This window comes from Carlito syrichta, unplaced genomic scaffold, assembly GCF_000164805.1.
Source record: "Carlito syrichta isolate Samal-C Ts95f unplaced genomic scaffold, Tarsius_syrichta-2.0.1 Scaffold304588, whole genome shotgun sequence".
NCBI lineage: Eukaryota > Metazoa > Chordata > Mammalia > Primates > Tarsiidae > Carlito > Carlito syrichta.
In genome coordinates, this window is record NW_007248684.1 from 201,580 (window position 1) to 225,295 (window position 23,716).

At 40.5% G+C, this 23,716-nt stretch overlaps 1 protein-coding gene across 1 annotated transcript in view; it reads left to right on the plus strand.

Annotated features, from left to right (window-relative positions):
- The window catches only part of EFHC2 (EF-hand domain containing 2), a 192,156-nt gene extending 176,033 nt beyond the window's left edge, over positions 1 to 16,123 (plus strand). Inside the window, exons 14-15 of the mRNA XM_008060303.2 lie at positions 557 to 662; positions 15,649 to 16,123. Of these exons, the coding sequence (XP_008058494.1) occupies positions 557 to 662; positions 15,649 to 15,750 (208 nt within the window). The 3' untranslated portion in view covers positions 15,751 to 16,123. The remainder of the gene's footprint in view (positions 1 to 556; positions 663 to 15,648) is intronic.
- Positions 16,124 to 23,716: the final 7,593 nt, after the last annotated feature.

Consider the following 23,716-nt stretch of genomic DNA (forward strand, 5'->3'; position numbering starts at 1 on the left):
ATTCCAGTTACTTGGAAGGCTGAGGCGTAAGGATCGCCGGAGCCCAGCGGGTTGAGGCTGCGGTGGCCGGGAGCGGCCACTGCACTCCAGTCTGGGCGACAGAGTGAGACTCTGACTCAAAAAACAAACAAAAAAAAATTGTAGAGACGAGGTCTGGCCAAGTTGCCCAGACTGGCCTCGAATTCACTTGTCTCGGCCTCCCAAAGTGCTGGTATTAGAGGCTGAGCCACTAAATATTCTTTAAAAAATATAGCAATGGTCTTAGTTACTGAATAAGCAAATTTGTTTCTTTGGCACCTACAACAAATACTTACTAAGTGCCAGCACTGATCTTGTTGCTAGGGATACTTTGATGAATTAGATAGGTGAGATCCCTGCTCTCAAAGAATTTACATTCTGGAGTGTCAGAAGCAGATAATAAACTAATAAGAAATACAAAAGATATCCGATAGTGAAGCATTCATGGTATTATGTTTTCATGGTAAAATTGAAGCTGACATTTTGATCCTGAATTATGCCAATTCACTCAAATTATATATTATAATTATATTTTCAGATTTGAAGACAGTGAAAAACAAATAAATTATGAGTCATTTTTCTCTACCCTGAACTGGAGATTGAATCCAATGCCTGACTTGGAAGCAGCACCGTACCTTAAAGAGGTAAAATTAGCACCTATTTTGAAAACCAGCTATGGCTATCTCCCTTGCATATTTAACATCCTTTATCTTTAAATTACTTTTCACTGTAAAATATTAACATCAGTGCTTTTGGAAAGAGCACTTAAGTGTTTCTGGGTATTTGTGTTAAAGGCTAATTTACTTTCCATGCTGCTGAGCAAACATCTGCTCTGTAAGAGCATGACTTCTTATGCAGCTGAATTTTTTTTAACCTCAGTCGCATCCAATTATATGGAAAATAGGATAATAGGTTACAGTTATAAATAGATATAAACACTGTTTTCAAGGGATTCTGGTAATATCATCATAAGCCACAAGAGCAAATATCAAATGGTGCCTATGTCAAGAATCCCCAGGGTATCTGTGGCTGTGTACACAGGTTTGCCATGGGTAAAACAATAAGAGTATAAGGATGCACATTTCACAGTGGAGCCAAATTTAAAAGAAAAATTCCATAGAAAAATGCTTGGCTAGGGAAAACAAAGTTCATGTGATCAGATGGTGCTCTCAACATTGTGGAATTGTCTGAATTCTCGAAGATCTCTTTGGACCACTTGTCTTTAAGAAGTGGGTGGGTGGATGGTGGTTTGTTTGTATTTTAACATGCTCCAGAAATTGATTTTCTTGGGAAAGTCCCTTGATAACGCAAATGTCATGTGGTTGATCCTCCCAGAAAGGAAGTGTTTATTCCTCCCGGTCTCTGCTGACTAGCTCATTCTGGTCTGAGCTGGTTCAGTGCTCCTGGGAGTTCCCTCAGGCATGCAGCTACTCTAGAATGTCAAGGGCAGATGGTTGGGGGACAGTGGTGGCCTTTGGAATCAAACAGAGCTGAGGATGAATTCTGGCTCTACCAGAATGCTGAATGACTTTGGGTCAGTTAAGTTACTTACCTAGTTTATTTATAAATTTAATCCTCAGATAAATCAGGATGAAGTGTCCACTCTCAGCAGATTCTCTGCTCTGGGCTGGGGTCCAGAGACAAAGGCCATCACTGCTACCTTTTAGGCACCCACTGCTGATAGGGGAATCAGTATACTCATGATCTGGAGTGTGGCGTGATACAGCCCTCATAGGGTGCTCTGGGGTGAAGAGGAAGCTGCTTCTAAATCAGACTGGGGGAAACAGGAAGTCTTCTCAGGGGAGGTGACCCTTGAAAATTCAATGATGAGTAATAAGAGTTAGCAAGGTAGTGTGAGGCGACATAGTGTGAGGAAGCGACATAGTGTGAGGAAGCTATTCCCAACGGTGTTCTCTGAGACATAGGACAACATGGTGCTTGTACAGAATCAGGAGGAATTGGTGTGGTGGGAGTGAAGACACATGAGGAGGAGTGGAGAAGGATGAGCTGGAGATACTATGCAAGGATAAAGTTCGAATATCATCCTGGAAGGTCTGGAGACCACTGACAAATTTGAAGACAGCAGCATGATCAGGAGTGCTCTTTATAGGGAGCTTTCTCTGGCAGGATGGTACATGGACTGGGGTGGGTAGGGGATGGAAACTGGCAGACACACTGGGAGGCTCTTAATGTCCCACCGTCCCCATAATAATAGCAAACACTTCAAGCACTTACTGTGTGCCAACACTGTTGTAAGATCTCAAAATCTCTTAGCTTATTCAATCCTCAGCCATTGTAGGCACTCTATTATTCCCAGTTTAGAGATAAGGAAGTTAGAGAAACAGCAAGTGTATGGTGGAGTCAGAATTTTAACTCAGGTCTGTTTTACTGCAGGGAATAAGAAAGCAAAATGTATTTGTAATACAAAAATTAGTGACGGTGCTAGAAAAATCGATAGTGTCATTTTTCCTGGTAACCTTTTAATTCTTGTCTATGTATTTAATTTTTACATATAAAAAGAAAAGTGGTAAATGGAGTTTATAGTCCACTTTTTTGTTTAATATTCTAGCAGCCTGTATTGGCTGTCATCCATGTGTCCCATTAGGACTGCTCTCCAGTGCCCTCTACCCTGCTCTGACCCTGTCGGGGTTGGTCCTGGGTAGATGAGCTTTGTAGGCCACATCAATGAGGCCCTGGTCCTCTGGCCTCCAGTTGGGTTGCCAACAGGATGCACCAGCAGGAGAGTGATGAGTGGGAGGGAAGATAAATTGCCTCCCTCCCTGCTAGTCATGGTAGATTGACTGCTTCCTCTCTCTAAGGCCCACAGCACTTGTCTGGAGGCTCTTTCCATACAAATGCCCACTCTGGTAACCACCCTCATGTGCCCCTTCAGACCCAGGTGGTGGTAACATCTCCCTGCTATTACAGTCCGTGGAGACTGGAGGTTACTGTTGGTTTTCCTTAGCACTTCCCACAACTTTGTAAACAGTCACGTTATTGAACTCTTGACTGACTTGGTTGCGTATGTCCTCTATTTCCCATGGAAACCTGAAAGATACTCAGTACATACTCATTGTTGCTAGTTATCATAGCCTTTATTGTTCTTCCTTCTTTCTATTTCTCTGTCCTCTTCCATTCCACCCAATTCACAACCCAAATGTTTACCTCTATTTTGGGGGTTTTATCATGTATTGTACAAAAATATGATCATACCATCCACAGTGTGCTTTTCTCACTTAATCATGGGAAATTCCTCTAGTTTAATATATATAGACCTAAGACATTCTTTAATAGCTGTTGTGTGGATATATAATAATGTATTCATCTGTTTCTCTATTTATAGGCATTCAGGTTGTTTTTACTTTACTTTTTTGCCTCTAGAAATATGTGGTATCTTATTACTTTAATTTTTATTTTCTTTATGACTACTGAGTTTGAATGAAATTCAGTAATCTTTTTGTACTTTAGTCCATAGTAAAAAAGACATTTGTTTCATAACAGCTCAGCATGGACATGTATAATGGAACAAACTTTTATGAAATAATACTGTGGTGACTATATGTAGTACAATATAATCTTTTCTTTTTTCCTTTCTCTCTTCCTCCCCCTCTTCCTCCCCCTTCCTCTTTTTCACTTTTGAATGTTGTTCATGACCCATTGAATTGATTTCATGACCCACAAAAAGATCACCACCTACACTGAACGAGGGATCACTGCATGAGAAGGCCAAACATCCACTCTGCCTTTTGTCACCCGTACCCCATTTTATCACTTACTATCTCTGGCAAATGGGACAGGTACTGAGCCTCGGATCTCAGGTACTTTCAAGAGGCAGTGTAGAGCAGGTCTGCAGTCACAGGGACCTGAGTTCAAATCCTTAGCTCTACAATCACTAACTGGGTGACTTTTTACAAGTTACTCAACCCTTCAGATTGTGTCATCACAAAAACAGAGATAGCAATAGTTCTTCTGTTATGGTTGTTGTGAGGATTAAGTGAGTCAATGTATGTGAGCACTTATCACAACACCTGTCCCATAGTAAGAGTTTAAATGTTAGCTGCTGTTATTGTTTGTAAAATGGAGATGCCTTACCTTCCTCAAGTTGGGGCTAGGTCATGAGCAGTCCCTTCCAAGGCTGAGATGAGTGAGTTCTATCCCATCTTAGTGGTAAGAGTTAGAACAGTTACAGACCAGGAACGTCACATCAGAAACAACCCATGCTTCAGCTGTAGGCTTGTCCAATTGCTAATCATTTATGGTGATACTCATCAGTTCTGCAGACAAAGCCTAGAAATGTTTTAGTCTGCAGGAGATGTTTAGGAAAGAACATTTTTTTTCCAGCCAATTAAAAAGAAAATAAAATAGATATAAAATAGTACCTGATTAATTTCACTAATAATGAGAACTTAACCAGATTCCAAAGAGTCTGTAGCACTCTGGTACTTCTAAGCTTGTCAGTATTTCATAAAAAAGGACATGAAATAGCTTGGGAATGTTACCAGTGAGTCTATAATCTCATGTGAAAATAGTTAGTGTGAATGAATTGAGTACAGTGTTGCATAGTTTATATAGTAGCATCCGTAGCAAAAAGTATAGTATCTGTTGATTCATGTAGGTGTGCTTAAATGTTAATATCTAACTTCTGGGTCAGAGCTTGACATGGGTTGGGTTCTCCAGGAAGTAGGTAGAGTCTAATGTGCATGATGATTATTTAGGAAGGTCCTTGGGATCAACTGCCACTAAAGGTAGGGGAAGGAAACAAGAATAGGCAGGGGGAGAAGTTGAACTGTGATGTAGGCCCGAAGATAGCCTTGGCTCATAAGGAGCTCTGAAGCTAGAACGGCCTTTCAGAGTTGTCCTGAGATAGGCCAAAAGGGTCTGGCCTGCATCGCTATGGATTGGTTCGAGAAGAAATATGACTGGGCAACATGGCTCTCTGCGGCCAAGACATCTTTGTAGCTGAGGCAATCCATGAAGGGGACTTCCAGTAGCTGTGCCACCAAGGCTCTTCTTAAGGGGATTCTTGGTGGTACAACACAGCTCAACATCCAACCACTCTTGCAGCCCCTGTTGACTTTTGTTGGTATCAACTGAGAGCCTGGCAGTGTGGCATGGCCTCCTCCCCACCCTGCTCCTTTGTTATTTTCCACCTATGGCAGGGAACTAATAGGAGAGTGATTTTGTCAGAAGAGGCCATGGTGAAGTCAGATCAGATGTGTAGGTCCCTGGAGCCCCATTGGGCAGAGGAAACTTCTCACTTATACCTTTGGGGATCGCCAACATTGGGAGAGTCTGCCATAGCCAAAGTCACATGTGGGGCTTCTGGGCAAGATCCACCAGGTTGTGACAGTACCCCAGCTCTGAGTGTGAACTGAGGAAATTAAAGTTCTTCGAGAACAAGGAATGGCAGGCTGAACTGCATGGAAGTATGACCCAGGTGGAGGCCTGGGGTGGGGAAGCTGCACACTCCCTCTAGTATATGAGCTGGACAGGCCAGCTTTGGCTGAAGTTCCAGAGATGCCATGGACAGCTCTCTAGCAGTTCTTATCACTGGTTACCACTTGGAACCCGGATATCTTTCCTCCTGGGTTGAATAGTATCCCAGGCAGGATCTCTTCCCTGGACTGGGGATCTGACTGAGAAATGGAAAGAACTTCTTGGCTGATGAAAGCTGAGTAGGCCTCAGAATCAACTCTAATTCTGACCACATTAGCATTAATGGATAGGATGGATGTTATGGGTGGAGATCTGGGACACCTTCCCAGTCTGGCCTGATTAACTGCAGTGCATGGGGTAGGAAGGGAGGAGCCAAAAACCAGGAACAAGACCACAGACTTCAGCCAACCAGAGGCTGAGTAGGAGGTGGTCTGGTGTATAAGACTTGTGATTGAAAGGGCAGGGTATCAGGGGCCTCCAGCAGGATGTCCCTCCAAAGCAGGGAATGCAGTGATAGTCAGTCTAGAAGCTCGCATTATTTTGCTGTCAGAGGGAGCCCATCATCAGTCTTTTAACCCTGCCAACAGGGACAGAGCTGTCTAAATCCCCATGCAGTGAGGTTACAGCAAGGAATACATAGCATGCTCAGAGTGGTTCTGGAGATGGATTCGATGAAGGGACTTTTGACAGAGGAGTGAGTAGTGTTAAGGGAACCAAGCAGGGGAGTGGAACACTCAGGGACTAGCAAGAGTGGGAAGTCTTTACCATCCCTAGGCCTGTAGAAGCAGGGAGGGACAGGAGTTATTGGACCTCAGCAGAGGAGTTAGAACAGTATCAGCAGGGAAGAGGAGTGTAGCCACCCCCAAACCATGGCCCAGCAAGGAGGGAGTAGGGCAAGCAGGAATGAAATCCATACTCTGACCTCTCTGTCTTCCTATTTTCCTGTCTCCTGATGCTTCGTCCCATTGGCTGAACTTTTCCAGAAGCCAGAGAGCATGGAAACTTGGGAAGTGATGCAGTCCACAGAGGTCAGCCTCCTAGGGCAAGAAAGAAGGGTGAAAAGGGCAAAGAATGGATCTTGAGGGGCAAATGAAAATTGACCCAGCACAGACTGTTATCAGAATAAAACCTTAAGCTCAGGAGAACAAGCCCCACATCCAGGATATAAAGCTAGGTCCAGACTAACAGATCCTGGGGCTTGGTCTACTGGATGTCAGGACCAGTCCTCCGGACTCAGATATGGCTCCTCTACATGTGATACTCAAGTGGCCTCAGCTAGTAGGATCCGACAATAAACAAGGACAATTTAAAGAGGACTGTAGTATAGATAGTCTAGCTTTGACTAGTCTTGCTGCCCTTTGGTGAGAGATTTATCTAACGTGGTTAGATGTAAGCTGTCACCTATCATGACTGTTGGCTATGGCCTGTGGCCGATTACCAGTAGTCTGGATTCTCAGGGGCTCCCTTGGTCGGGCCTCTTCCTGCCCCCTCAGCAGCCCATGGTGAGCCATTGGGCTGTAATTTAATTCTCACTCCATTATGTGACTATCTATGGTCTCAGCATGTTGCCCGGGCGCTGTCACGGCCTGGAGACCCCATTTCCAATCTATTGTGCTTGCTCACAGATGGTAGCTGTAAAACTGGCAGAATAGGTCCCACTGTTTAGAGCCTGTCTGGTTAATCTCAGAAGTCATGTTTTAAAAAATAGCACTAAATTGGTTCTCATATAAACTTTATAACTTGCACTGTGTGACTGGCGTCTTATCTTTTGACATTTCTGAGAAAAATTGAATGTGGCTTCATTTTATGAGTGTTGTAACTGCAAAAGCATTAACAATAAGCTCCAAAGCTCTCTCTTTTACAACAGGATGATATAGGGCCTTGGCAGTGGGAAGTGGGGGCAGTTGGGTACGCCTTGGTATACATCTTTGGACACCTCACTTGTTGAGGATCTCCTTTTGGTATTTAGAGCATAGAATACCCTGTGACATTTTACTGTTTCAACAACCCTGCAAGAATAGGTATCATTCCCAACAAATAGATAGAAAGCTGAGACTCAGAGGCATTCCTAAAGGTAAGGATTGTAGAGTCAGGGACTAGTGTCGATTTTTCCAATATACAAAGTTATTTCTAATATTTGTGGTTGAATATAACAGTCAAAATAAAAGGTTACCAACCACTTTCATTAGATTTTTAAAATAAATGGTAAACACATACCAATTACCTAACATAGACCAATAATAGGAAATGATACTTCTGAAATCCACTTTGATATAAAGCATTGGATGGTATCCACTTGAATTGTACACATAAGCCTATCACTAAAGCTCAAAAAATCCAAGTCTCCTTGAAAACTTTACTTGCCTAGTTCCAAAAAAGATTTATTTGTTTAGAAGCTATACTTTTTAGCTACAGTGCACACACAGATGACAACTCTACTGAAGCTTTGTCTAGGGCCAGGGGAAGTGACTATGAAGTATTGGCATTGCTGGAAAGACAGAAATAGATGGAAATATTAGCAAATCTCCTGACCTTTTATACGAACTTTTCCTTATCAGAATGCTCTTGATTATCTCAAGGAGTACTTGCAAAATCCTCTTCCAGAAGTTTATTTCAATTTGATTTGCTTAAATTTACTTGCTTTTATGATTTTGTCAAACTAATTTTATTGTTTCTAAGGTCACGTCAACTTTATGAGAAGAAAGAAAATCTAAGACCACAATTTTGATACTTTACACACTACTGGGCTTGTCTACAAATTCATAGATATTTCCCATAGAAATGTCCTTTTCCTAGCAAGTGAAGGGTAGTAACGTAGTGAAATCACTAACATGACTCTATGTGCCTTGTGTTTGGGAGGAATAAAAATAACCTTGTTTCAGTGAAGCGTGGAATGTAATTGGCTCCCGATCTTTTCCCCTCATGCATCTGGTGGCCAGTACTACAGTAGAAATCTTAAACTAGAAGGAGACATAATCCAATTAAATTTCATTTTAAAAATGTCAAAGCAAATAAATCTAGGGCCCATTAGCTCATACACAGCTTTGCTGTTCTCACTGGGCAGCTGCTGTTTACTGGGTTTTCATCCAGTGCCATCTTCGCTTCCCATTTCAAGGGTGTGTGATTTTACAGATTGGCAACTACGTTTTTTTCACCATTGATGAACAAGTAATTTATTGCCAACTTGTTTGACATCTTAAGTAGCTCCAGTGACAGCCAGCTTGGAAGATGTCATAAGGCCCTCTTGGAGACAATGATTCCCAGTCATTTTAGAATAATGGTTTTGTATCATTGAATTCCATTCTGCATTTCATAGTTCTTCCTTCTTCCAGAAAACGCTATGTGCATGTATTGTTTATGCTCCAGATTACATCAGATTTTGTTCTGAGATTTGGGTGCTGACTCTTGAGCTACATGGACGTCATGTTGGAGACTCTGGATCCAGCCAGTTTTCCAGGAAGTTGCTTTGTTTCAAGCTGTGTGCTGTGGTTTTCTTAGACAAGTTTTTAGTTTTGATCAATGCAAAACTGCATAGTGTCTATGTCTGACTTCCTCTAAAAGCAGGCTTGGAGACAAGGATTTAAGTATAAATAGTTTGAGGGGAGAGTGAAAGGAACACTAGTAAGGGAGCGGGGATGTGAGGAAGGGAAGGGAAGGAGCTACTAAATAGCATATTGTCAAACCAGTTACAAATGTGGATCATTGGAGCTTAGTGCAACTGAGAAACTCTGGCATCCAGGACCAATGTGCACCTTAGAGTTATACCACCCAGAGTGCAAGGGAGCAGCAGTATTCATTCATCAACTCCTGTCGGTCAGTTGAGGGCTGCTCTTGAAGTGGAGGAAAGGACGTAATTCCCTGGCACTTGTGGCTTGCCACAGGGACAGCTAGAGCAGACCCCAGAGGCCAAAGAGAAGCCCAAGGGCAATGAAACACAGGTGCTGGTGGTAGGAAGTCAGGCTGATGTGTGCCTGGGTGAGGGGATAGGAGGGGCTTTGGCAGGGCCCACTACACAGAGACTGTTAAGATTCCAAGTTCCAAACATGCACCGCTAGGGGCTGTTTTACAGAGATACAAGCAGACCTATCCTCTGGAATGGAAGAGATTGACTTCTGTTGATGAGCTCTCCTGTTATAAAAGTGCCATGCAGTTATTCTCACTTAACTGCTGGGAAAACCATATAATCTGGAGTTTTCTTTGCATTTTATTGTGTAGGACGAGTAAAAGGTCAATGAAGATAGTATTTTAACTCACTGCCCAGATTTTTATAACGATTCTGTAACATTTGGAACACTTGCAGATTTATTAGAAAGTACAGTTAGGCAGTGGTAGTGGGGATTTCTTATGTCACCCAAAACCTTTTTGTTTTACAAAGCGTCTGGCCATGGTGATTTTTTTTAGATAACGTCCAATTATAGGCAGAATTATCCCTATAATTCCAAGAAAGAGAGAAAGAAGGTGCCTTTCCCTCTACTTTATTGATGCCTCATATCCCATCTCCTAAACCTCGGAAACCTTCCCTGCTTCCTACTCTCCTTAGTAGGATCCCAGCTTTGACAGTACACTGTCAAAGGTCAAACCACCAGCTAGTGGAGGAGCCTGGACTGTAACCCCAGCAGTGGAACTCCAGGATTAAAATCTCAACTTTGATTGTTAGTCCATTTTAAGACAGTACCTGAGAAAATCTCCCTAAAATTTGAACAGATGAATCCTGGCTTCCTCAAACACTGCAGAAAAAGTCACTCCTACCCGGAACCTAGAGAACAGTGACAAAAGGAAAAATAATCAAGGAAAGTGGAATTAATGGTAAAGAAAGAGCCCAGTGGGGCTGGAGTCGTCAGGAAAGCTTTGTGGGAGCTGTGGGGTTTCAAATGGTCGGAATTTAAAGAAACCGACTTCTGTTATCTTTTGATGTTAAATTATTCTAAATTTCAAATCTCACGGGTATTTGCTTGAGTTTCATTTTGCCAAAGTTGCTAATAAATTTGTTCTCATCTACAAATTCTTGAGTTGTCATGATTACAGTGTAAGTTCCATTTTTTTCTTTTTTATTATTAGTGTTTAAATCATGATTCCTTGCTCACAAAAATACAAATAAAAACAAAACCACTTTTGCTACCTAATAAGCCTAATAAGCTGTGAGGCAGAATCTTTTAGTACTGACTTGTTTCATGAGAGAATGCATTCCCCAACTAATTTCATCATAATTATACAAGTTGCATAATGTGTTTTATTCTTTTTTTTTTTTTTTTTGAGTTGGAGTCTCACTCTGTCACCCAGACTGGAGTGCAGTGGCCGCTCCCGGCCACCGCAACCTCGACCTGCTGGGCTCCGGCGATCCTTCCGCCTCAGCCTTCCGAGTAGCCGGAATTACAGGCATGCGCTACCACGCCCGGCTGATTTTTGATTTATTGTAGAGATGAGGTCTCGCTGCCCAGGTGGGTCTCGAATCCGCGGGCTCAGGCAATCCACTCACCTCAGCCTCCCAAAGGTGCGGGATTACAGGCTGAGCCACCGAGCCCGGCTGTTTTATTCTTTCTATACTGAAACCTTTTATTTAAAAACCTATCAGGGAATAGTGATTTTTGAATGTATATATTTGTACTATTTCTATATAACAAGATTGAATTTAAAAATACCACTTAAGAGCAAAAATTGCTTTAAGTTTTGTAATTATATTTCTGAGGATGTGTTTGGTAGTGGAGTTAAATGACTATTGATCTCAGCTGTCACTAAAATATATATATATATATATTTGTGTATATATATATATAGAGAGAGAGAGAGAGAGAGAAATTTACTACCTTTTGGTGTAAGGAAGGAAGGACATTTTACTAAATTCCATGTGGTATGAGTTGCACAAAACACCCCTTAGGAATTGGATTTGGTTTAGCCATGACATGAAGGCCATGTCATGGGCACCTGAATGGTCATTTGCTTCTTCACACTGCTTGTTGGTGGTTTAGGATCAACTCGACAGATGACATTCTTGATAGGGAGGCGTAGGTGATGTCACTTTAAGAACTGTGTTCTTTTCTACTTACTTTTCCTTGTTGAAAATGATGGAACAGACCGGGAGCGGTGGCTCACGCCTATAATCCTAGCACTTTGGAAGGCCAAGGTGAGAGGATTGCCTGAGCTCACAGGTTCGAGATCAGCCTGGGCAGCTTGGTGAGACCGCATCTCTACAATAAATAAAAAAATTAGCCAAGTATGGTGGCATGTGCCTGTAGTTCCAGCTACTTGGAAGGCTGAAGCTGAAGGATCACCTGAACCCAGCAGGCCATGAGAGTGCCACTGCACTCCAGCTTGGGTGACAGAGTGAGACTCAACTCAAAAAAAAAAAAAAAATGATGGAACAAATATAGCTATGTATGAAAGGAGTCAATTGCTTCTCAATAGGCCAACTCCACTGCTCGGCTTTGGCGGGTAGCCCAGCAGATAAGCATAGCCCTGGAGTCCTGCTGCTGGGGTCCAGGCTCCTCCACTAGCTGGTGGTTTGACCTTTGACAGTCTACTTAACCCTTCTATGCCTCAGTTTTATTTTCTGTAAATAAGCTATTATAATAATACCTACCTCTTAAGGATTTTCTGTGATGATTAAATAGTTTAATACATGTAAAAGACTTAAAAGAGTACCTGTCATATAGTAAATATCCAGTACATCTATTATTATTGTTACTGTTACTACTAGGTAATTATAAGATGCCTATAACCCTGCAAAAGTCTGCAATAAGTTCATCATCATTATAAATCGTCTTTTTTTTTTTGAGTTGGAGTCTCACTTTGTCACTCAGACTGGAGTGCAGTGACACCCACATGGCCACCCCAGCATCAACCTGCTGGGCTCCAGCTATCCTTCCGCCTCAGTCTTCCAAGTAGCTGGAACTGCAGGGGCATGCTACCATGCCCAGATAATTTTTGATTTATTGTAGAGACGAGGTCTCGCCAAGTTGCCCAGATTGGTGACGAACCCACAGACTCAAGCAATCCAATCCACTCACCTCAGCCTCCCAAAGTGATGGGATTACAGGCTGAGCCACCGAGCCCGGCCATAAATCATCTCTTAAATTAAGGTTTTGCTGGGCTCGGTGGCTCAGCCTGTAATCCCACACTTTGGGAGGCCGCGGTGAGTGAATTGCCTGAGCCTGCGGGTTCAAGACCTGCCTGGGCAACTTGGCGAGACCTCATTTCTACAATAAATCAAAAAATTAGCCGGGTGTGGTAGCGTGCGCCTGTAGTTCCAGCTACTTGGAAGGCTCAGGCGGAAGGATCGCCGGAGCCCAGCAGGTCGAGGCTGCGGTAGCCGGGAGTGTGCCACTGCACTCCAGTCTGGGTGATAGAGTGAGACTCCAACTCAAAAAAAAAAAAAAATTAAGATTTTATGCTTTAGAGATGCCAGTATTTGGTTATCTTCTGGTTCTATGACAATGTTATCAATTGCCATACTTTTACATATTACTCATATTCCAGTGACTTCCACATCTTCACACAGTTCTAGACTCGAGCTCTGTGGTATACAGAACCATATTTCCAGATGTTTACCAGAATCTTCACCTTTTGAGGTCCCATGGGCACCTGAAATAAAAAGTGTTCAAGATTGAACTTAACATCTTTCTCTGAGTTTGAATTCCTCACCAAAAAAAAAAAAAAATTAAATTCTTCTTCCTTTTTTCCATATGTTATCGCACTAGATTGAATATTGTCCCCCACTCCCTAAAATTCATGTCTACCCTGAACCTCAAAAGGTAGCTTTATTTGGAAATAGGGTCTTTGCACATGTAACTAACTAAAATGAAGTCATACTGGCTTAGGATGGACCTGTCCTTACAGGAAGGCCATGTAAAGACACAAAGACACACACAAGACCTACAAGCCAAGGAAATGAATACAGACACAGTCAACTATAATTAAATTTAGAATTCTTAGAACCATCCTTATCTGTATTAGTTCCCTAGGGCTGCCCTAATGAAGTACCTCAAACCAGGTGGCTTAAAACAACAGAAATGTATTCTCCCACAGTTCTGGAGGCGAGCAGTCCAAAATCTAGGTGTCAGCAGGACATTCTCCCCGTGTGTCTGTGCTTTCACAAGCTGTCTTTTTATAGGGACACTAGTTATATCGGACTACGGGCCCACACTACTCCATTGTGGCCTCATCTTCCTCATCTTAACTTACCTAATTACATCTACAGAAGCTATTTCCGAATAAGGTCATATTCTGAGGTACCGGGAGGTAGAACTTTACATAATTCAACCCATAACACTACACCCTCTTTTACCACCATTTAAGATCCATCACTTCTAGGTAGCCTATGTCCTCCTGCAGCAGAATCTCTCAGATGTCACTCCTGTTGTCTATTTTAGGTTCAGCTGCTTTGGTTATGGCACAGTCATCTCTCTACAGGACAATTACAGTCACCTTCAAATTGATTTTTCTTCTTCACTTCATTCTCTATACATCTAACAAGTTATCTAATCAGTTTCTCAGATTTCTGTCATTCCTCTGGCTGAGACCCACTAGTGACTTCCCCTAATCATAACCTAAAGTATAAACTAGCACAGAAGCCCAAAAGTTTGGCCCCAGCTTCTCCTTCCAACCACCTCTATTGCCACTTTGCACCATGTGCTCCAAACCTCACAGGGCTTCTTAGCCTTTCCTAGAAGTTGATTTTTAGATCTCCAGGTCTTTGCTTGTTCTGTTCCCTATGCTGGAACATCCTTCATGAGTTGAACCCCCTGCTGAACTGCTTTTAATCCCATAAGGCCCAACTGAAGCACCACTTACTCAGCTTCTAAAATTCCATCACATTGAATTATTGAGCCTTTACCTGTATTCCTGTGACACCTCATGACTCTGGATACTAATGTAACATTAGTAAAGATATAGAATGTCTTATATAAAACAACATTGACAATAAAAACACAAGCAACCATAGTTATGGACTTTCTCCCCGTTGATATTAATACTAATTGACCATTGCAGCATATATAAAAAGTGTGTGTGTGCATATATACACACATATATGTATCCTATATAATATACGTGAAGTATGTATATGCGTGTATATATGTATATATATATATCAAGTTCCTTATACCCAAGATCATACTGTGAGCGATCTAGTGTTCTCTTTATTGTTTATTGAATAAACCAAGCAGCCAGTCTAGCTACCAGTTAGTATTTTAAAATTGAGTTTCTGGGCGACCCCCTCCGGTCCCCTCCCACTGTGGGAACTTTTCTGTCCTCTTAATAAATCCTGCTTTTTTTTTAAAAAAAAAAAAATTGAGTTCTTAATAAAGTATAGGAGAAGCTTTCACTGCAATCATGCTGCATAACAAACAACTCCTAAAATTTCAGTGGTTTACAAGACACATTCAGTTTTCTTGTCCGTGGCCCCTGTAGGTCAGTCGAGGTTAGCTGAATTTAGAGGGGCTTGGCTGTAGACTGCAAGTTGGGCCTGGTCAGCATTTCTGGCCACGTTCTTCTCCTGGTGATGGCAGAGGCACAGAAGGCCAAGCCAGATGACACCAGCATATTAGAGCATCTGTTCATGATGCATCTGCTAACAGTACATAGGACAAAGCCAGGCATATGGCCAACCACATATCAAAAGGATAGGAAAATGTACTCCTCCTACTCCATGGGAGGTTCTGCAGTCATATGACAAAGAGCATGTGGGCTGGGTGTGGTAGCTCAAGCCTGTAATCCCAGCACTTTGGGAGGCTGAGGCAGAAGGATTGCTTGAGCCCAGGAGTTTGAGACCAATCTAGGCAATGTAATGAGACTGCCTCTACAAAAAAAAATTAGCTGGGCATGGTGGTGTGCCTGTAAGTCTCAGTTACTCAGGAGGCTGAGGCAGAAGAGATGCTTGAGCCCGAGAAATTGAGGCCGCCATGAGCTGTGATGATCCTAGTGCACTCCAACCTGTGCAACAGACTGAGAGCCCATCTCAAAAAAAAAAAAAAAAGAGTGTGGGCATGTAATTCAAAGAAGGAGCAAAGAATCAAGAACAAGAATCCAGTCTACCGTCAAGTCCTTATGATCCTGAAGTGGACAGTAGAAATTTTTGCTTTGAAAGTAAACTGTTTACCAAAAGCTTATAGAATGACAAGGAGCAATTTGATGTTGAATTTTCAAAACTGCACTTTGAAATATGTTTCTAATTATATCCATCTTTGTTTTTTTTTCTAGAAATGTGAAGATGTTTGGTTTGGGATGCCATCACCTATTCCTGCGAAATGCATTAACTACTTCACCCTTTTGAAGGATGTATTTGGCTTAGAGGAGGAGTAACCATGCCAGTCTTAGCCAGTTCTCTTTGATTTACTTCTCTAATTTTGCCAAATTTGTTTTCGTAGATATAATTTCTTAAAAACAAAAAAGAAACAAGGTTCAAATTGAATAGCAATCCATGAACCACAATTAATCATCTTTTGTCACATTTGTTTTTCAGAACATCATATTATATTGCTGATGTATTGGCACTATTAAAAATGCCATTTAAAAACACGTCGGATATTTTTCTTACATGTATGATTTATTAATACCAAAGAACTTTTCATCCAAAATCATTTGATTCACTACAATATGAACAGAAAATGATTGATGGCTATACATGACAATAGAACATCAAATTATATCAGCAATAAATTGTGATTCTATTAAATATTTTTCAATCTGTTTGACACATGTTTATTACTTATATAATTACGTTTTTTAGCAACCCACCTCATCAAAATGATTCTTGAACCTCTCTAGAGTGAATGTGTTTATTTTCTGAAGGTAGGGTAGTAAAGCTATGGGAATAAAAGGAACCTCCCCCTCAATACACACACATAAAAATTTGGGAGCAAAACCCAAACATTGCAGTGTTTATATTTTCAATGCCCTTTTTCTATGTGAAGTCAGCTTGTTAGCTTAGGAATATATGCATGTGTATATAATTATGATATGACCAAAAATGTATTATGTCTAAAATATTTATGGATGGGAATGATGAAGATTTTGAGATTTTTTTTCTTGCAGGGAGTTCATTTTACACACACACACACACACACACACACACACACACACACACACACACACAATCTATCCACGACCACTCCAGAGGTTTAAATATTCAAAAACTATAACCCGCAGCCACACACCTTTGGGAGTTCAGTGTGAGCAGTGTATTTCAGTCCACCCCATTCTTCAGTTCGGGTGCTGTGTATCATAAATCCATTTGCCTGGCATTCTCAGAGACAATGGAGGTCTATTAAGAAGAGACTGCACTATTTACTTTTCAGGGGCTTTTCTGAGAAGAGGAAGAGGAGCTGATGACATCTCAAGGGATCTTCGGACTCATTATTCTTTCACTCCACATTTGCAGCAGCGTCTTGCCTAGAAACGAGCTGGCTTTTTGGCATTCAGATGTACCGATTTACTCAACGACAATGGTGCTTTCATTTTTAAAAATTGAAGTAAATCAATAAACTATTTCTATATATAAACTAGGGTAATTTCACGTGTGCTATGGTTAGACTAGACCCCCTAGGACTTTCCACTAAACTAGTGTATTCCATTTATATACTAGAACCATCTATCCATAAAACCTAATTTTGACTACTTGATTTTTGTCCCAGTTTTTTTCAAGACAACTGACAGTGCCAAGCCATTTTGTCACTTTAAGATTTTCCATTCCCCAGAGAGCAAGCTTTTAGAAGGATGACACTTTCCTGGAACTTTTCAAGCTGACACATTCATCACTTACCTATTCAGCTCTTCAGTCAGTTGTCTTTCCCTCAAGAGTTTAAATATGCAGATAATTTAGCCCTTGCACAGGCTTGTAATGTAGTTCATTTGAGAAGTTGGGGGAGAAAAGGAAAGGAAACCGATGATAATGCTCCTGGGGTTGTGCGGTGGCAACTGCTCATTCTATTGCATAGGTGTGTGTCACTGCCCTGGTTGTTTCTGGTTCAAGCCCACAATTAGCTCTGAAATGGCCATTATAGGAATCATGCCGATAAACATGATACATTGCAGCCATACAGACACTTTAAATAATTGTTCTTTTTATAACTAAGCCGTATACTGAAGATTTATAATTTAGAGATAATATCCCCATTAGTAGAGTTTATGACCCAATAAACAGCTCCCACTAGTTAATAAATGCCAAAGTCATAAAAACAAAGACTATTAATGTAATAGAATTTCTGAACCTCCCTCTCTTGCTGGTGGTCTCAAGACACTGAAGGGAAATGCTATCGTAGAAAAAACATTTATTCTCGTTATGTAAATATCAATGAATTGTCTTGCAATCCATCTGGAAGTCTCCCAGCCCCCCTTGGTCCCAGGTGGTCCCAAAATGCTGATGCGTTCTGCTTAGGTTTCAAGCTGTAGATAACTGGTTTTCAGCACAAATAAACCCTGCGACTAAAATCTTTGGGGGCAGTGAGGAGGAGGGCTGGAATCTCTGTCTTTTCCCTCTGAAAAAGAGAAATCCCAACTATTGCCATTGTTCCAGGGTAATAGTTTTGAAAGAAGTTTCAAAATCTTTGCACATACTTATATTTTTAGCTGCTAACATTTTCTCGTTTTGATGGGAAAGCAAGTGCTGCCTTTGGATGTCTGGGTGTGTTGAAGGTTAATATAGGCAAACCTTTTGTCCTAAGAACGAATTGTTTTTTTAGTATTCTTGGAACCGTGGGAATGATTGATAAAGTCATTTGAAAGCCCAAATCAAATCATGTCTTTTCATACAAAACTGATTAAAAGCTGCGGAAGTTCATGTTAAATGGCTTGCTGAGGCACTTTTGTGAAGTATGATGTTGTCAACAGATGACTAATTTGCAGTGTTTATTTGCCTTTTTTCCCCTTTTTTACCTAACCGTTTGAAAAGTAATGTGGATAAGTCTATCGATTCTCTCGATTGACTTTAGCTAAACTTACTAAAATGGTTAAAATTTCAGACAACAGCAGAGAGATGCAGAACACTGTAACTTTCAACCTTTATAATAGTTTAAACATTTTGCATACTTTGCAATAGCCTTTGATTCAATTAGTGTCAGATATACCATTCTTGGTTTTTTAAATGTGAGGCTATTTGAAGTTCGGTTATTTGGAGTTACAGGGCTTCCAGTCCTTATGGATACCTTGGTCATGAGTTTAGGATATTTAAATTGCTCTTCCTTCTTTTAAATAGCAAGGAACTATTGATAAATAAAATGAAATCTCCTCAAATTAAAAAGAAAATAAACTCTGGCCTTTCCAACTTGGATTTATCTAAATTTGAGTGAGGCTAGGGGGTTGCTTCTTACTTAGCCTTTTCCACTTGTTTCTTCGCCTTTCCCTTCTTCCACACATGATTTGACTGTAAGTTCAGTAGCTGGAGTCTTAACAAAATAACAGGGTTTTCCACAAAATATATTGTGGAGTAATGCAGAGTCCATTGAATAATGAATTGTTATGCTCTCAATTATATGTAAATTCTTGTTTTGAGTATAGAGCGCTGAATTTTGAACTTTGGTCTTTCAGACAAACGGCTTCCCAGTGGTGGTAGAAACATACACTCGAGTGATGCGTTTCTGGTCTAGTGTTTGGGCAAAGTCTGAATTGCTTCAAGTTGAAGGCAGGTTAAGACTTTTTTGAAAATGAGTCTTTTCAAGGTGACTGAGCATCTTCAGGCACACGGTGCTTTTCAATTCCCAAGAGAATGTAATGTATAAAAATGGAGAGCCCACTGAGGTAAAATCAATGAGGCTATTTAGAAAATAATAAACCTGGAGTGATAAAGAAGCTAACATTTATTATTACAAAGGATCATGCTGACTGTGCAATTAGTTGAAGAGAATGTTGTAACTCACCTTTACTCATCTTCTCCCAGGTTATATATTGGTTTAAATACACATTTTCATTCAAAGTCAATTCTTTAAAACTAAGAGTTCCAAGACACCTTTGTCAACAGAGTGGCCAGAATGTGCGTCTTCTTTGCATTTGTTCCTGATCCTCTGTAAAATTCCTTTCAAGAGGACTTTTGAGCCCATTGTGTTTCTGGTGTGTGGTACACACAGAAACCCAGGGGTCGTCAGCACTGCTGCTCAGAAGCAACTTGGTAAAGGCTAAGAAATGTGGCCAATGAAAGACTCCACGGTGGCTCTGCAAGCAGAGAATTAATGACTCGCTGGAATCAGTAGGAGCCTTTGCTTCTAAATACTCATTAGTTAAAGCAGTGAGGCCAGATGTTATGCAAGTTAGCGAGGGAAAGGGGGACCGCCCCTCCCTATTGTCTATTTTGAACAGAATATGCACATTTAACTCAAAGTGGTGAATGGTTCAAATACATCAGACCAACTATTCATCAATCTCCCAGCTTCCTGAGCACCGCTTTGCGTCTGTATAAAGCCAACAATAGAGGAAATGCTTGTTATGACCCCACTATAATATTAAAATCCAGAGGGGCTGATAGCTTGGTGAACACATAAAATTAATTCTCCTTTAGAAATAGTTCCACCAGAGTCATCTTTGTGTTTCCTTTTTCCTACTTTGCCTATACAACAAGAACATCTTACTGAAATATAGGAACTTGGTAAAATTACTTTTGCCGGCTTTTCTCTCTTGTGCTACCACTGTTCTTCATTATTGCTGTTAGGCCACCCATTGAATAAAGAACAGGAACTGAAAAGCCATTTCAACTGCTGCAAAGACCCCCAGTTTTAACTATGACTGGAAGGAGAGTGAGAAGGGAAGTGACAGGAGACGGCCACTGCAGAGGGGAGTCAGGACAAAAATAGGGACCACCTTGTATGTGTGACTCACGTTGAAGAGTTTGTACTTCATCCCAAGGGAATGAGAATTTACTGAAAGGTTTTAATCTGAGGAATGAAAAGATCATGTCTGTAAAAATCTCTGGCTGCTTTGTGTGTGTGAACTACAAGAGTGAGTTTGGCGGCAAGAAGGCTGATTAGGAGACTGTTGCCAGAGAAGTGATGGGTAGTTTGGATTAATGTAATGTTGGGGAGAAGAGGAGAGATTCATGATACATTTGGGATGATGGAGATGAGGGAAAAGAAATCTGAATTATGATCGGGTCATTTTCACAGCTGGGTAGATGGTGTTGCCGTTCGTTGTACTGAGATACAACACAGAAAAATAAAGTTGAGGGGGAATATTAAGAATTCTGCCTTGGGCATGCTAAATTAGGGTGCCTATGGAACAGATAAGTGACGATGTTGATAAGGCAATTGGATTAACAGATCTGAATCTCTGCAGAATGGCCTAAACTGGAGATGCCTATTTGAGACTCAAAGTATGGATGGTAATTGTGCCTGGATAAGATTACCCAGGGGAAGCATGCTGTCTGAGAACCTTAGCGCCCGGCACGTTCCTAACAGTAATTAAAAAAAAAACAGCTTTATTGACATACAATGAACTGTACATATTTAAAGTATACAATCTGATGAGTTGACATGTATATACCCGTGAAGCATCACCACGATCAAGAAAATGAGTTGTTAAACTAAATTTGGCCTGAGGCTGCCTCCCTAATTTGAGTCCTATCCTAATAATTTGTAATTAACTGAAAGCCTGATTTAGGAGGACTGTATACTTTTGAAACAAATAGCTGAGTCTCAGCCAATCACAGCAGCTGAGCTTCAATCACAAGGCAGCCAACTGATCAGACCATGCTCAAATAAGGCAAACACAGAGCTGTAACCGATCAAGCTGTTTCTGTACCTCACTTTATCTTCCCATCTATTAATGCTGCCTACCCATGTCATGGAGTGAGTTCTCTGAACCTCTTCTTGCTCTGAGGGCTACCCGATTCGAGAATCTCTCTTTGTTCAATTAAATTCTGTTCAATTTAATTTGTCTAAAGTTTTATCACCCACTCCCCCGCAAATTCCCGTGTTCCTTTGTAATCGTCTTTTTTTACATGTCCCCATTCCCCACACCACCTCATACCCTGGCAACCACTGAGTGTCTTTCTGTCATTATAGATAAATTTGAATTCTCTAGAATCTTATATAAATGGAATTATACAGTATGTGTTCTTTTTTGCCTGGTTTCTTTAATTCAACTTAATTGTTTTGAAACTCATCCATAGTATTGCATATATCAAAATTTCCATTTTATTGAGTTTATTCATTTACGTGTTGATGGGCGTTTAGGTTGTTTCCAGTTATTAGCTATTACAAATAGAGCTGCAGTGAACATTCATGTACAAGTCTTTGTATAGATGTAGGCTTTCATTTCTTTTAGGCACATAGCTAGGAGTGGAATAGCTGGATCCTGTGGTTGGTGTATGTTGACTTTTTTAAGTAACCACTAAGCTATTTTCCAAAGTGATTATACCATTTTACAACTCTTTCAGCATTGTATGAATTTCCAGTTCCTCCCTCCACATTTTCACCAATACTCGCATTGGGACTCAGAACACAATACCCCAAAGTTTGGTACCTTGATGGACTGAGTACTTTGAACTAAAAGAGATTTGCAGGTCTCAAAGGCAAGGTCTCTCTGACCTTCTCCTGCCCTCCTGTCTCCATCCATTTTTCCCCCCTGGAAGAGTCATAGAAATCAGAATTCCTGTTCCCCCAAAGCAAGCCATAAAACCTAGAAAGATCGCTCTCTGACCTTCCCCCTTCTCCCTTGAAGATCCTGTCATATACTAGAAGGTATCCTTTCCTATACCGGGAGAAAAGAAATGCTACACAGAGAGACCAAGAAGTTTCTGGACAACCCTTGCTGTGTTTCCCCATTCAGTCTATTACTGACAGATCATACCCTTTTGTCCAATCACATTTCTACACGATTGTCCATTCTTCATCAAACCTAAACTCAAAAATAGACAGTTTTCCCTGGGTTTTTGTGTCTTTATTTCTGAAGGCTCCCGTGTCACATAAAACTTTGATAAATAAATTTGTTATGCTGGTTTTTTTTATAGAAGTGTTGACCATACCCATTAGGATGGGTAAGGAAAAGTATCACACTTACACTTGGTATGATCAATCTTTTACATTTTAGCCATTCAGATAGGTGCTAGTAGTATAATCAGTCCTCTATATTTGTGGGTACCATATCTATGGATTCAACCAACTAAGGGTGGAAAATATTTTTTAAAAATTGCACCTGCACTGAACATGTACAGAGTTTTTTCTTGCCATTTTTAAAAACAATATATAATTATTTACATCACATTTACATTGTATTTGATATAAGTAATCTAAAGATGAATAAAGGTATATGTGAGGATGTGTATAGGTTATATGCAAATACTACATTTGATATCAAGGATTGAGCATTCATGGATTTTATTATCTGTGAAAGGTCCTGGAATCAATCCTTCACAGATACTGAGGAATAACTGTGTTACATTATGGTTATTTATTTTTTTTCTTATTGAGTCTTTAGAGTTTCTTATATGATCTGTATACAGGTTCTTTATATGATGTGTGATTTCCAAATATTTTCTTTCAAACTATGGTTATCTTTTCATTCTCTTAACAGGGTCTTTTGGAAGGCAAAAGGTTTTAGTTCTGACAAAGTCTATTTTATTAGTTTATTATTGTATGGTTTGTGCTGTTGGTGTTATAGTTAATAAATTTTTGCCTAAACCAAGGTCACAAAGTTTTTCTTCTAGATGTTTTATAGTGTTAGGTTTTTAATTTAAGTCTATAATCCATTTCAAGTTCATTTGTATATGGTACCAAGATATGGCTCCAAGGTTATTTTTTTGTATATGGATATCCAATTTTACATTACCATTTGTTGAAAAAGACTATTGTTCTTCAGTGACTTGCCTTTGTAACTTTGTTGAGAATCAGTTGTCAATTATGCATGGATCTATTTCTGGACTTTTTATTCTGTTCTATTGATTTATATGTCTATCTTTACATTAATACCATACTTTCTTGTTTACTGTAGTGCCATAATGTCTTGAAATGAGTAGCATTAAATCTCCAACTTTGCTCTCTTTGCCTAGTTTTGACTATTCTAGATCTTTTGCATTTCCATATAAATTTTCATGTATTATCTTGTCAGTCCTAAAATCCTACTAGGGCTGGGTGGCTCATGCCTGTAATCCCAGTGTTTTGGGAGGCCGAGGCAGGAAGGTTGCTTGAGACCAGCAGTTAAAGACCAGCCTGGGCAACATAGTGACACTCCATCTCTCCAAATGAATGAATGAATGAATAAATAAATAAATCCTAGTGGGATGTTGATTGGGATTGTACTGAATCTACAAATCAATCTAAAGAGAATGTCTTGATAGCACTGAGTC